Below are 16,784 nucleotides of genomic sequence, written 5' to 3' on the forward strand. Positions count from 1 at the left end.
TCCCTTCCGTATCATGACTTATTTTGGACGTCACCACATCAAAAAATCAACACAAGATGTCAAAACGGACAAAACTGTCAGGTGCCCAGGGAAGAAAAAAGAGAAAAGAAGAGGAGGAGAAACGAGAAAAAGACAGAGGTAGCAGGTAGGTAACGTTAGCCTACATGAAATTATTTGTCTGTTACAGAATGTGATAGTAACCTGTCTTTTTAGCATTAAGCTAATGTTACATGATTCTGCAATTGCTAATCAATAAATAGCTAGTTCTGTTTTAACGTCGGGTTAATATTGTGGAGGGGGCTAAATTGTTATGGAAAATAATAATGTAACGTTAGGTAATTACAGGAGTCCCACCTTACATTCCTCAGGGACATTTGTATTAGATCTTTTAAGCAGGTGTTTTTTGTTTACATTGTATATTGCCTTCTGGTTAGCTAATGTTTGCCCTGCAGGTAATAGTCACTTTATATATTAGGTAAAGTTGTAAGCCTAGTTGTTAAAGTGCACACCATTAATGTTAATTAAGCAATATCACATGAGAGGGAATGCTGTTTTTTAATTTGAGCACTGCTGTGATTCGGTTAAAGATAATCATAACATAACATTCTCATATAGTATGTTAATTTGCTTTCTTTAAGTAAAAAAAAAGGTCAAAGACAAAGCTATTCGGTTTCTTGTGAGTATATACACTTCACTGCCGATATGGGGGGGGCACCACCTAAAATCTTGCCTAGGGCGCCAGATTGGTTAGGGCCAGGCCTGTCCTGTCGTACACAAGATCTTTGACTTGGGTTTTTGCAGTTGTCAAAAATGGCACAGTTTGCACATGCTGTCTTATAAATGATCTTTGACAGGTCTTTTGAAAGTCGGTCCTTAAAAACAACATAGCAATCCTGACACATAGAGGATCTTTGACTATGGTTTTTGCCATAGGTCCTTAAAAACAGCAGACTGCTGTCAAAATAAGGATCTTTGACTTGGGTTTTTGCAGTTGTCAAAAATGGCACAGTTTCATTTACATGATCTTTGATTTGTGTTTTTGCAGCAGGTCGTTAAAAAACGTCAGACAGTTTCTGTTTCTTAGTATACAGCATTGTGCTTCTGTCATATATACAGGATCTTTGACTTGGGTTTTTGCAATAGTCAAAAATGGCACAGTTTGCACATGCTGTCTTATAAATTATCTTTAAAAGGTCTTTTGGAAGTCGATCCTTAAAAAAACATAGCACTCCTGTCACACAGAGGATCTTTGACTAGGGTTTTTGCAATAGGTCCTTAAAAAACAGCAGAGTTCCTGTCTTATAGTGGATCTTTGATTTGGGTTTTTGCGCTAGGTTCTTAGTATACAGCATTGTGCTTCTGTCATACACAAAATCTTTGACTTGGGTTTTTGCAGTTGTCAAAAATGGCACAGTTTGCACATTGCACATTAGACTTAGACGTCTGCTGTCTTATAAAAGATCTTTGACAGGTCTTTCAAAAGTTGGTCCTTAAAAACAACATAGCACTCTTGACACAGAGAATCTTTGACTATGGTTTTTGCCATAGGTCCTTACAAACAACAGACTGCTGTTAAAATAAGGATCTTTGACTTGGGTTTTGCAGTTGTCAAAAATGGCACAGTTTGCACATGCTGTCTTATAAATTATCTTTGACGGGTCTTTTGAAAATCGGTCCTTAAAAACAACATAGCAATCCTGACACATAGAGAATTTTTTGACTATGATTTTTGCCATAGATCCTTAATAACAGCACAGTTCCTGTCTAATAGTGGATCTTCGTCTTGGGTTATTCCAGAGGTCCTTAAAAACAGCAGAGTTCCTGTCTTATAGTGGATCTCTGACTGGGAGTTTTCCAGAGGTCCTTAAAAACAGCAGAATTTCTCTTTTATAGAGCATTGTGCTCCATTTTCCTGGAAAATCTCAAAAAAAGGCATTGTGCTCCTTTCATATACATGATCTTTGATTTGTGTTTTTGCAGCAGGTCATATATACAGGATCTTTGACTTGGGTTTTTGCAATAGTCAAAAAAGGCACAGTTTGCACATGCTGTCTTATAAATGATCTTTGACAGGTCTTTTGGAAGTCGATCATTAAAAACAACATAGCCCTCCTGTCACACAGAGGATCTTTGACTAGGGTTTTTGCCATAGGTCCTTAAAAAACAGCAGAGTTCCTGTCTTATAGTGGATCTTTGATTTGGGTTTTTGCGCTAGGTTCTTAGTATACAGCATTGTGCTTCTGTCATACACAAAATCTTTGACTTGGGTTTTTGCAGTTGTCAAAAATGGTACAGTTTGCACATTGCACATTAGACTTAGACTTCTGCTGTCTTATAAAAGATCTGTGACAGGTCTTTCAAAAGTTGGTCCTTAAAAACAACATAGCACTCTTGACACAAGAGAATCTTTGACTATGGTTTTTGCCATAGGTCCTTACAAACAACAGACTGCTGTTAAAATAAGGATCTTTGACTTGGGTTTTTGCAGTTGTCAAAAATGGCACAGTTTGCACATGCTGTCTTATAAATTATATTTGACAGGTCTTTTGAAAGTCGGTCCTTAAAAACAACATAGCAATCCTGACACATAGAGAATCATCGACTGTGATTTTTGCCATAGATCCTTAAGAACAGCAGAGTTCCTGTCTAATAGTGGATCTTCGTCTTGGGTTATTCCAGAGGTCCTTAAAAACAGCCGAGTTCCTGTCTTATAGTGGATCTCTGACTGGGAGTTTTCCAGAGGTCCTTAAAAACAGCAGAATTTCTCTTTTATAGAGCATTGTGCTCCATTTTCCTGGTAAATCCTCAAAAAAAGGCAATGTGCTCCTTTCATATACATGATCTTTGATTTGTGTTTTTGCAGCAGGTCGTTAAAAAACGTCAGACAGTTTCTGTTTCTTAGTATACAGCATTGTGCTTCTGTCATATATACAGGATCTTTGACTTGGGTTTTTGCAATAGTCAAAAATGGCACAGTTTGCACATGCTGTCTTATAAATGATCTTTGACAGGTCTTTTGGAAGTCGATCCTTAAAAACAACATAGCCCTCCTGTCACACAGAGGATCTTTGACTAGGGTTTTTGCCATGAGTCCTTAAAAAACAGCAGAGTTCCTATCTTATAGTGGATCTTTTATTTGGGTTTTTGCGCTAGGTTCTTAGTATACAGCATTGTGCTTCTGTCATACACAAAATCTTTGACTTGGGTTTTGGCAGTTGTCAAAAATGGCACAGTTTGCACATTGCACATTAGACTTAGACTTCTGCTGTCTTATAAAAGATCTTTGACAGGTCTTTCAAAAGTTGGTCCTTAAAAACAAAATAGCACTCTCGACACAGAGAATCTTTGACTATGGTTTTTGCCATAGGTCCTTACAAACAACAGACTGCTGTTAAAATAAGGATCTTTGACTTGGGTTTTTGCAGTTGTCAAAAATGGCACAGTTTGCACATGCTGTCTTATAAATGATCTTTGACGGGTCTTTTGAAAATCGGTCCTTAAAAACAACATAGCAATCCTGACACATAGAGAATTTTTTGACTATGATTTTTGCCATAGATTCTTAATAACAGCAGAGTTCCTGTCTAATAGTGGATCTTCGTCTTGGGTTATTCCAGAGGTCCTTAAAAACAGCAGAGTTCCTGTCTTATAGTGGATCTCTGACTGGGAGTTTTCCAGAGGTCCTTAAAAACAGCAGAATTTCTCTTTTATAGAGCATTGTGCTCCATTTTCCTGGTAAATCCTCAAAAAAAGGCAATGTGCTCCTTTCATATACATGATCTTTGATTTGTGTTTTTGCAGCAGGTCGTTAAAAAACGTCAGACAGTTTCTGTTTCTTAGTATACAGCATTGTACTTCTGTCATATATACAGGATCTTTGACTTGGGTTTTTGCAATAGTCAAAAATGGCACAGTTTGCACATGCTGTCTTTTAAATGATCTTTGACAGGTCTTTTGGAAGTCGATCATTAAAAACAACATAGCCCTCCTGTCACACAGAGGATCTTTGACTAGGGTTTTTGCCATAGGTCCTTAAAAAACAGCAGAGTTCCTGTCTTATAGTGGATCTTTGATTTGGGTTTTTGCGCTAGGTTCTTAGTATACAGCATTGTGCTTCTGTCATAAAATAAGGATCTTTGACTTGGGTTTTTGCAGTTGTCAAAAATGGCACAGTTTGCACATGCTGTCTTATAAAAGATCTTTGACAGGTCTTTTAAAAGTCGGTCCTTAAAAATAACATAGCACTCTTGACACAGAGAATCTTTGACTATGGTTTTTGCCGTAGGTCCTTAAAAACAGCAGACTGCTGTTAAAATAAGGATCTTTGACTTGGGTTTTTGCAGTTGTCAAAAATGGCACAGTTTGCACATGCTGTCTTATAAATTTCCATTGACAGGTCTTTTGAAAGTCGGTCCTTAAAAACAACATAGCAATCCTGACACATAGAGAATCTTAGACTGTGGTTTTTGGTAAATGGGTTATACTTGTATAGCGCTTTTCCACCTCCAAGGCGCTCAAAGCGCTTTGACACTATTTCCACATTCACCCATTCACACACTGATGGCGGGAGGTGCCATGCAAGGCGTTAACCACGACCCATCAGGAGCAAGAGTGAAGTGTCTTGCTCAAGGACACAACGGACGTGACTAGGGTGGTAGAAGCCGGGGGTTCGAACCAGGAAACCTCAGGTTGCTGGTACGGCCACTCTCTTAACTGCGCCACGCCGTCCTCTTTGCCATAAGTCCTTAAAAACAGCAGAGTTCCTGTCTTATAGAGCAGTGGTCCCCAACCACCGGGCCGCGGACCGGTACGATTGGTACCGGACCGCACAAGAAATTAAAAAAAATATATATATATTTATATATATTTTTTTATTTTTTTATTTTTATTTTTATTTTTATTAAATCAACATAAAAAACACAATATATACATTATATATCAATATAGATCAATACAGTCTGCAGGGATACAGTCCGTAAGCACACATGATTGTATTTCTTTATGAAAAAAGAAAAAAAAAAAAAAGAAAACGAATTTTGAGAAAAAAAGTGTCTGGGGGCCGGTATATCTATCTATCTATCTATCTATAGATAAAAGCTAAAAACGTTATGACAGACCGCCTTAAAAAACGGAATGGAATTTAAATTTTTTTTACTGAATGAGACACCAAGAATGTACATGAAAATAAAGAATGTGGGATTTACAATATTAACTATGAAGGATAAAACACTGAATATTGACAACATATCAACGTCACACCCCCTCTCCATCCACATATTTTACAATCTAGCAAAACGCAACAAAAATGCAACAAACACAGCGAAATATGAACGCGAAGGGTCACTAAAGGCCTACTGAAACCCACTACTACCGACCACGCAGTCTGATAGTTTATATATCAATGATGAAATCTTAACATTGCAACACATGCCAATACGGCCGGGTTAACTTATAAAGTGCAATTTTAAATTTCACGGCAAACTTCACAACGTTTCGATATGATGACGTTTGCGCGTGACGTCAACTGTTGAAGCGGAAGTATTCGGACCCATTGAATCCAATACAAAAAGCTCTGTTTTCATCTCATAATTCCACAGTATTCTGGACATCTGTGTTGGTGAATCTTTTGCAATTTGTTTAATGAACAATGAAGACTGCAAAGAATAAAGTTGTAGGTGGGATCGGTGTATTAGCGGCTGGCTGTAGCAACACAACCAGGAGGACTTTGAGGATAGCAGACGCGCTAGCCGAACTACCTCACCTTGACTTCCTCCGTCTCCGGGCCGCCGACCGCATCGGTGATCGGGTGAAGTCCTTCGTCGTACCGTCGATCGCTGGAACGCATGTGAGCCCGGGTCGTGATGAGCAGATGAGAGCTGGCGTAGGTGCAGAGCTAATGTTTTTAGCATAGCTCTGTTGAGGTTCTGTAGCTAAGATAGCTTCAATGGCGTCGTTAGCAACAGCATTGCTAAGCTTTGCCAAGCTGGAAAGCATTAACCGTGTAGTTACATGTCCAGTGTTTGGTAGTATTGTTGATCTTCTGTCTATCCTTCCAGTCAGGGGCGTATTTGTTTTGTTTCTATATGCAGTTAAGCCCGATGCTATCACGTTAGCTCAGTAGCTAAAGTGCTTCACCGATGTATTGTCGTGGAGATAAAAGTCACTGTGAATGTCCATTTCGCGTTCTCGACTCTCATTTTCAAGAGGATATAGTATCCGAGGGGGTTTAAAATACAAATCCGTGATCCACAATAGAAAAAGGAGAGAGTGTGGAATCCAATGAGCCAGCTTGTACCTAAGTTACGGTCAGAGCGAAAAAAGATACATCCTGCACTGCACGCTAGTCCTTCAATTTCACGTTCCTCATCCACGAATCTTTCATCCTCGCTCAAATTAATGGGGTAATCGTCGCTTTCTCGGTCCGAATCGCTCTCGCTGCTGGTGTAAACAATGGGGAAATGTGAGCAGCCCTTCCTCCGGTGACGTCACGCTACTTCCGGTACAGGCAAGGCTTTTTTTTATCAGAGACCAAAAGTTGCGAACTTTATCGTCGTTGTTCTATACTAAATCCTTTCAGCAAAAATATGGCAATATCGCGAAATGATCAAGTATGACACATAGAATGGATCTGCTATCCCCGTTTAAATAAAAAAAAATCATTTCAGTAGGCCTCTAAGCTTCAGAACTTTGTTGTAAAAATCTCCTTCCGCGTCTGTCCCTGACACCCACATTTCAGGCTCTGGAAACACTCTGTGGAAACGCTCCCCACCCACACTGCTTGATGCCTCATCACTTAGATGACCATAGTAATTAATTAGATGACCATAGTAATTAATTAGATGACCATAGTGGGTCGTACTTGTACTGCTGCCATCACAAAGAGGGTCTTTGACTGGTGTTTTAGAAGTACGTCATTGAAAACAACACAGAGGTCATGTTACACACAGGATCTTTGACTCCTACTCTTACTCTCTATCTCTACTCTCAAACATGGAGGTGTAAAAATTCTCCAACATGTAGGTGTAAATATCATGCTGTGGTGATGTTTTGGTTAGACTAAACCTACCATGCTGCTTTGTGCACAGCTGTAATACCTACACGATTAGCAGGGATCAAATGCTTTTTTTTTAGTCCTGCAATTTCACACAGGAACTTGTATGTCAACATTTAAACCGAGGAAGTGAGACTGCATCAGTATCTTGTATACGGTCAAGGATCCTACCTCTTGGATGAAATGAGCTCTGCTTCTTACATCTTCTTTTCACGCGTCAGAGTGTTTATATGTGATGTACTTCAGTGTAACGCAGTCAAATAAAATATCAATCAATCAATCAATCAATGTTTATTTATATAGCCCTAAATCACAAGTGTCTCAAAGGGCTGTACAAGCCACAACGACATCCTCGGTGCAGAGCCCACATACGGGCAAGGAAAACTCACCCCAGTGGGACGTCAATGTGAATGACTATGAGAAACCTTGGAGAGGACCGCATATGTGGGTAACCCCCCATATAAAACACATCCAAACCATGAGGCTAATGGGGGCATGTGTTGTTTCATCCTGGACAATATGCATGACAAATTAGTGCTTTGTTTTAAAGATGTGCTATTTGGTTTTACACAGTATGAGAAAAAAATTGAAAAGGAATTTTACCTGTGCAACCTCATTATACTGTTGGATAAATGTTGTATTCAGAAATGTAAGTTTCTCAATACCCGACCTGTTTTTTGTGCCTTTAAATAAGAATTAGACATTTACTTTAAAACGCTTTCTACCTCTAACAACCAAAAAGCTGTGAAAACTATGATGCTGTGCTCCAAATTTGGATTATTTACGGAACTTGTGTGAGCCCATGGCTTTACACACACGTGTATATATATACTGTATGTATATATATATATATATATATATACACATATTGCATTCTTCTTTAGTTGCCTTATTGAGTTTACAACCCCCTGGCGCTGTTTTGTACTTGTTATTATTATTATTTCTTTAAATTGTATGTAAATGTTGAATATTATAAATAAAGGTTTTGAAAAAAAAATTAAAAAAATTAAAAAAAATGTATTCCTGCAAAATGTGAAGGATCCTACCTCTTGGATGAAATGAGCTCTGCTTCTTATATCTTCTTTTCACGCGTCAGAGTGTTTATATGTGATGTACTTCAGTGTAACGCAATCAAATAAAATATAAAACACATCCAAATCATGAGGCTAATGGGGGCATGTGTTGTTTCATCCTGGACAATATGCATGACAAATTAGTGCTTTGTTTTAAAGATGTGCTATTTGGTTTTACACAGTATGAGAAAACATTTTAAAAGGAATTTTACCTGTGCAACTTCATTATACTGTTGGATACATTTTATATTCACAAATGTAAGTTTCTCAATACCCGACCTGTTTTTTGTGCCTTTAAATAAGAATTAGAAATTTACTTTAAAACGCCACATCGAGAGGAGCCAGATGAGGTGGTTCGGGCATCTGGTCAGGATGCCACCCGAACGCCTCCCTAGGGAGGTGTTTAGGGCACGTCCGACCGGTAGGAGGCCACGGGGAAGACCCAGGACACGTTGGGAAGACTATGTCTCCCGGCTGGCCTGGGAACGCCTCGGGATCCCCCGGGAGGAGCTGGACGAAGTGGCTGGGGAGAGGGAAGTCTGGGCTTCCCTGCTTAAGCTGCTGCCCCCGCGACCCGACCTCGGATAAGCGGAAGAAGATGGATGGATGGATGGACTTTAAAACGCTTTCTACCTCTAACAACCAAAAAGCTGTGAAAACTATGATGCTGTGCTCCAAATTTGGATTATTTACAGAACTTGTGTGAGCCTATGACTTTACACACACACACACACACACACACACACACACACACACACACACACACACACACACACACACACACACACACACACACACACACACACACAAACACACACACACACACACACACACACACACACACACACACACACACACACACACACACACACAGTGAGCCTATGACTTTACACACACACACACACACACACACACGCACAAACATATGTATATATATATTGCATTCTACTTAAGTTGCTTTATTGAGTTTACAACCCCCTGGCGCTGTTTTGTACTGTTTCTGTACTTGTTTTGATAATTATTATTTCTTTAAATTGTATGTAAATGTTGAATATTATAAATAAAGGTTTTGAAAATAAAAAACAAACAAAATTTTTTTTTTTATTTCTGCAATTTCACACAGGAACTTGGTAATGTCAACATTTAAACCGAGGAAGTGAGACTGCATCTGCATCTTATCAAAGGTCAAGGATCCTACCTCTTGGATGAAATGAACTCTGCTTCTTACATCTTCTTTTCACGCGTCAGAGTGTTTATATGTGATGTACTTCAGTGTAACTCAGTCAAATAAAAATGTTAAAACACAGCCAAACCATGAGGCTAATGTGGGAACGTGTGCCACCTGCTGGCCAAAAAAAACTATATATATATATATGATTGTATATATATATATATATATATATACATTTTTTAAATATAAATTATTTTTTGTATACATGTACATTTTCTTCCTCTTTTTTCCGTTGTTGTTTTGTTCGCCACAGTCTAGAGTCTTGTCTTGTGATTGGCGTGAGTATTTCCTGTTTGTGTTGACGACCACGTCTCTCATTTCAGTGACTTCTTGATGCCTTTCTATCAACATGGACCACATTCCAAGCGTGTTTTATTTCCACGTCTTCCATTTTTGGCTCCTCTCCAGTGGGACTCGACTGGACTCGACGCTTTCCCCGAGGATGGTTTTCACTCACGAAGGTACCAAAGTCGTTTGAGGAAATAAGATAAAAGTCTTTTAAAGTCGTCGGAGTTGTATACTATAATACTAAATAACGTTTTTCATAGTATAATTCATAGTAAAAGTCAGATTAAATATTTTTTAACTAGTTAATCTCTTAAACCAGGTGTGTTCAATTTGTGTCCCATTTACGGATTAAAATATTAAATGTCCATCCATCAATTCATTTTACTACCGCTTGGCCCACATGTCTATTTTAACATATAAAAAATACTAATATATATATATATATATATATATATATATATATATATATATATATATATATATATATATATATATATATATATATATATATATATATATATATATATATATATATATATATATATATTTCATTTCATTTCATTCATGTTTATTTCGAATATGTAGACAAAACAAAAACAACAAATTTTGAAAAAAACCAACAAAAAAGCCATTCAAGAATGAATAACAAAAACAATAATAATAATACTAATAATAAAAAGCAAAAGAAACAAGAAATGAAAATAAACATTAATGTAAACATATCCGAAAAGGAGTGAGAAGAAGTAAAAACTTATGTACTCCCACCCCTCTTATTACTTACTGTATGTTTAATAATAATAATAATAATAGTATATAAAAATGTTATGTCATATAAATACATATACATATATAAGTATGTACATATATATATATATATATCTACAACACACATTTAACAAGTAACTATGAATGTGACACAACAGCCTGTATACATAGTATACATATACATACACATACAAACCTACTGACTCTTAGTGCAGTTCACTATATCCTGTGAACAATATATGTTTGTACATTGTTTTAAAAACATTGATGCTTGGACTTTGCTTATGTACTTCGCTCAGATTGTTCCACAACTTGACACCTGTGATGGAAATGCGAAAACTTTTCATGGTGGAATTTCTCATCTGAATTTTAAAATTGAGTTCTCTCCTCAAACTATGCCCCCCCTCATGTTCACTAAACATGTTTTGAATGTTCAGTGGTAACAAATGGTTCCTAGCCCTGTACATATATATATATATTTATATATATTTATTTATTATTGTGAAAGATTATTTATGTATTTAATATTTGTAGGCTTACTATGGTATATTATTTATTTATTATTTAGAACCTTTATTTAACCAGATAAGAAAACCCATTGAGATCAAGATCTCTTTCACAAGGGTGACTCTGCCAAGAGGTCAACAGCATGTGTCATTACGTGGATTTTTACGCAGCTTACTGCGAGGATTGTTTTTCCGGGATGCAAACAGACTTGACCGGACAAGGCTTGCAGGTAACAACATGATTTAATCTTTTAAAAAAGTACTACAAAACAAAAGGGCGCACAAGGCGGAGGCACAACTTAACGCAGGGAACAAAACTAATACTTTAACGTAAACTATGGACATGAAACAAAAACTCGCTAACCGTGACATGAATAAACAAAAACTTACATGGCAAGGCATGGAACGAGCAGTATGAACAAAGCATGAAACAAGTCAGCACAGAGCATGATACAGAATAATGTCGCCAGGCCGACTAACTGGCCAAACAGTCTTAAATAATAGTCTCTGATTAGCGACAGGTGTGATTCCAACAAATTTATTTATTTATATATTGCATTCTACTTTAGTTGAATGCAATATATCAGGTCAAATTAAAGATGAGGGTCTTTAATTTGACCTGCTGCTGTACTCTGTCTCAAAGTGTTAACATGTGCTCAATGTTTCCTTACCATTATTGCTATGTTGTCTATTACCATTATTGCTATGTTGTCTATTACCATTGTTGGTATATTCATTATTCCTACATTGTTGATACAAATTATTGTTACAGTGTAATAATTATTGTTACCTGTGGTAATGCCACTATAATACAACATCTGTATTATAATCCTTGAACAAAGTAAGAGTGAAACTCATGTGAATAATCACTGAATGGAGAACTGGGGGTGGGATTAAATAAATGATCTTCTTCCCACTCCCTTTCAGGCAAAAATGGACAATCATGCATTACATACTATATATTACCTTTTGCACTATATTAATTTATATTATTATGTATTGTCAACTTTGTACTTTTTTTTATGTCATTGCCTGAAATAAATAAATAAATGAAATGAAAAATGAAAAAAATGTCATGTACGGATATACTTTGTGGACGCCGTCTCTGATCCACATGCTGTAAATCTTTTCTTTTATCCAGCATTCTGTTTTTGTTTACTTTGCAGCCAGTTCAGTTTTAGTTTAATTTTGCATAGCCATCCCTAAGCTTCAATGCCTTTTCTTAGGGGCACTCACCTTTTGTTTATTTTTGGTTTAAGCGTTAGATACCTTTTTACCTGCACCCTGCCTCCCGCTGTCGTCTGCATATTGGGATCACGACAAACTATTGTCGTCGTTCCCGACATCTACAAAGCAATTAGCTACCTGCTGCCACCTACTGATATGGAAGAGTATTACACGGTTACTCTGCCGAGCTCTAGACAGTACAGACACTCAACAACAGCACACTATTTACGGATTATAACTACGGGTTTGCAAAAAATACTTCTAACCCAATTAGGTGAAATTACATAATCTCCCACGGGACACCAGACTGTATCTCAGCACAGTGGTTGAAAAAGACAAACAATAAGTGACGAAAAAGTACCATCCACCCATCAATCCATTTTCTACCCCCCGCCCATAGTGAATAAAATATGAGATAAAGTACATACAAAATCAAGATATAATCAATATAAAAACAATAACAAGAAACAAGGATGAATTTAGGCAAAAAATAAGTCAAGAGAAGATAAATGAACCAGTCATGACCTTAGGTACTATCTAGAATAATCTCTTTCCGCAATACTTCTCCTCTCAGTCTATTCTTAAAACCCACTCTGCTGGTGATTGATAGCAGATATTGTGGAAGTCGATTCCTGTAAGTGATTGCCCTATACATAACAGTCTTTTTCAAAACATCAGCTTTGGGTTTAAGATGGGTGAGAGCACCTCTTAGGGCTAGCCTGGTACCATAGTTGTGACTGTCACTAGCAAGCAACAGCTGAGAATACAGATAAGCAGGTCTATGGTATGTATAGATGTTTTTAAAAAATAGAATCAAACTACAAGCTAGTCTTTCACCAACTCTCATCCATGACAATTCATTATGCATTATCTCAATGCCGGTCCTAAATGAGCAATGGAGAGCTCCTCTCGCAGCTCTGTTTTGGGTAAACTGGATTTTATTTAGTTCTTGTTTGGATGCATTAGACCAGATTGCTGGGCAGTAGTCAATATGTGACAATACAAGGGATTGTATAACTTGCTTAGTTGGACTGATTAATAAAAAATTCAAATAAATTAATAAAAATAAGTCTTATCACAGCTTTCGTGCCAAAAATGATCAGGGTTATTGTTATCTGGGTAATGTGCTGAATGTGCTCAAAAATTGTGCAATACCACTGATTTTCTTTCCAATCTGATACAGAGTAGAATTCAGGTTGGTATCGGCTTTTTACACTTTTGACTGTACAGTAGCTGCTTCGATACGTACTTGGTTTAGTTCATTTTCAGTGCAATATTGATATAATTCTTAAAATTACACGTTTCTACAATTTTCTGCGTAATTTGGGGAAATAGTTTATTTTTTTGTTCTTCCATTAAATTTATATCAAACAAAACTGACTAATATTTCCATAAAACGTTTTTAAACACTTGTTTTTATTTAAATTAGGAGTTTATACATAACAGATTTTCACAAAATGTAATGATTTTAATTATTTAATTTTGATCAATATGGTCAGTCAATTTTTGGAAGATATTTTGTAATTATTGAAGTAAAAATTATAAGAAATGAAGGAATGAATAAAACAAAATAGCCATAAATTACAGTTAAACGTTTTAAGCCGCCAGCATGCTAATTGCTAGCTATCCTAAATGCTAACATGACTTTCCTGTTAGAAACACCTGTTTTGTCGTTACCATTAATAAACGGTCTAAAAACCTTTACACATTAAAACGGAAAAAGATCAACATATCTATACAGGGAATAAGCGGTACAAAATGGATGGATGGATTATTTTATTAGTTTTTAGAAGTTTTTTTATTTTTTTTATTGTCGTTGACATTCTTCCTCTTAATATTGTGCTCTGAAACACATTTTTCACATGCAATTAAGTGTGTTTTTATTTCAAAAGGCGACCTGTATGTTTGTGTTTGGGATGTAACAATATGAAAGTTTCATATCACGGTTTTTGTGACAGAAATGATCACGGTTATCATTATTGGATTTGCTAAAAATGTTGTGCTGTGCGATATCACTGATTTGCTTTCCAATCTGATACAGGGTAAAATTCAAGTTGGTATCAGCTTTTTACAACTCTCTATTGACTGTACAGTAGCTGTTCGCTATAAGGATTGTCCGATAAGTACCTGGTTTAGTTAATTTCCAGTGCAAAATGTATATAATTTTTAAAATTACATATTTATAAAAAAAATCTTGGAACCTTAACTCAATTTTGGATTTTTATGGTACTTGTATTTAATTTGTATATTTACAAAAATGTACAATTTATTTGAAAATAATTCCAGATTTCCATAAAATATTTTTATTTTGAATCTTATTTAAAGTATATACTCAACTGCCTATGTAGTGTCTCCGGTATTGATATTTCAGTATTGATCACCAACGTTCCCTCTAAGGTGCGCACCTGTGCAATTGCGCACTGCTCAAGCGTCCTCTGCGCACGGCAAATCTATGCCACGCACAAAATAAAATAAAAAAATAAGCGCATAACAATTTTCGACACACGGACACGACAGAGAAAACAGTTTTCGTCATCATTGTTCAAATATTGTAACGTCTGTCGAGACGCTTTGAGGACATGAATTCCATCCATCACTTTACTGAGCAAAACTCTTTATTGTTGGCCATAAACACATCACCAAAACATCAGTAAAAAAAAATTATATCTAGCAAAACTGGTCATTTTCTGCAGTACAAACCAGACCAAAAGCAACTTTGTTATATCAACAGCAGCCGCTCGCTCTTTCTCACTTGCGCCAACACATGCACATATGGCACTTAGCCAGTGATGCGTTTACAGCCACACAAAAAATCGGACAACTCCAACACCACACATAAAGTGTCATTCCAGGTTGTTACACTATGATTTACCAATGAAATGTGTGCTTATTCTAGTGTCATTTATTAGGAATCTTAATTTATAAATATTAATCATGTAATGCTGTTAGTATATGAAATAAATACTAATAAAAATATATTTTTTACAAACAGGAAGTTGCAGGAATCTACTCATGATGCCCTGCTTACATCTCATTGTGCAACATGTGAATGTTTTAATGGGAACTAAATGCAATGTCTGAAAGGAGTACACATTATTTCCAAAGCAGGACCTCCACCCACACAAACAAGTACACAGTTCATGAAAAACAATATTTTTTTGTTATTGTCATTGTAAGTGGGCCTAAACACTTATATTACAAAATCATTTCATGGAAATGACTGCTGTCATTTGATTATAATAATAAGAGAATGTTGTCTGTCTATCTGTGTTGGCCCTGTGATGAGGTGGGAACTTGTCCAGGGTTTACCCTGCCTTCCGCCCGAATGCAGCTGAGATAGGCTCCAGCACCCCCCGCGACCCCGAAAGGGACAAGCGGTAGAAAATGGATGGATGGATGGAGATGGAACTTGTTATTTAGTCAGGTTTGGGACAGGTGTGCTGCTGGTGTAGCCACAGTGTGCACGTCTGATGTTGCTCACATGGGCTCCACTGAATGCTCAGGGAGTTTTTGCGTTTGCTCACACACATGAAAAACTAGAGGGAACATTGTTGATCACTATCAAAAAGTAGTTATACACACACAAATGTTATTAGATAAACCACATGAACGGATGAATAAGCAGACACACATTTTTTTTTTTCTTGAGCACAAGAATGATTAAATATTGTTTTAGCTTCTTAAAAGCCAATTTTATTTGTGTGTTTAAATATGTTAATCTTCTTCTGTTTCAATGTGTGAAGGCATGAGACTGTCTTAATGAAAACGGCAAAGCAGGTGTTTGTAATGGGGAAAGACTGGTATCCATGTTAGCATTTAAGATAGCTAGTGATTAGCACACAGGAAATGAGCTGTTCGGTGTCATAGGGCTGGGTGATATGGCTGAAAACTGTATCACAATTTACATTTTTTATATAGGTCAATATCGATAATTATTGATATTTCTTATGACCTATTAGATATTTTTTTTATGGTAATATTTTTATTTGAATTGTAACCTTCCTCTGATTATAATCCCCTCACTTATATAGAGAGAAAGGATAGGAAATGTCAACACAACCATGGAACACTCAATGTAAACACAATTTTAAAATCACAATAAACACCTAACAGTAACATCTTTAAATTGAGGTTCAAAATTAAGGAATTTGTAAGAAATGCTTAATAAAGTGTGACACGATAAGTGCAAAGTGTAAAAATGTAAACATGCGAAGAACAATTTCTTGCAGGTTTACTGCCAGTAAGTTACGTGATCTGTGTAACGTCTAATTTGGTCTGTTTTTCTTATTTAAGTATGGAATTGAATATATGTTATAGGCAGTAATTATTATTAAAATATTATTGGACCAAGTTATTGTTTTAAACGAGCACATTTGTTACATTATGTTATTCATTTAGATTTTACAGTCCTGCACTTTAGTTCCTACCTGTTGTTTTTGTTCGGAACGGACGAGGGTTGAAAAGAAAAGATTAGCGCGGCGAACGACTACAGTGTGTTTGAAAAAAAACAAAAAAAACTGCCATACTGTCCAATATCCGCAATTTATTCGCTCTTTGCTGCACTCATCTTTATGTTAGCATAGAAACAACAGCGAGATGACCCAACCAAACGTGATATTTGTTACACGACAATCTGTTACACA

General features: G+C 36.5%; 1 protein-coding gene across 2 annotated transcripts in view; it reads left to right on the plus strand.

Annotated features, from left to right (window-relative positions):
* Positions 1–9,645: 9,645 nt before the first annotated feature.
* LOC133631102 (semaphorin-7A-like) overlaps positions 9,646–16,784 on the plus strand; it is a 38,646-nt gene continuing 31,507 nt past the window's right edge. For both annotated transcript variants that reach the window (XM_062023148.1, XM_062023156.1), the window contains exon 1: positions 9,646–9,816. In XM_062023148.1, coding sequence (XP_061879132.1) covers positions 9,705–9,816 — 112 coding nt within the window. In that variant the 5' untranslated portion in view covers positions 9,646–9,704. The remainder of the gene's footprint in view (positions 9,817–16,784) is intronic.

The sequence above is a fragment of the Entelurus aequoreus genome, linkage group LG02, assembly GCF_033978785.1.
Source record: "Entelurus aequoreus isolate RoL-2023_Sb linkage group LG02, RoL_Eaeq_v1.1, whole genome shotgun sequence".
Lineage (NCBI taxonomy): Eukaryota > Metazoa > Chordata > Actinopteri > Syngnathiformes > Syngnathidae > Entelurus > Entelurus aequoreus.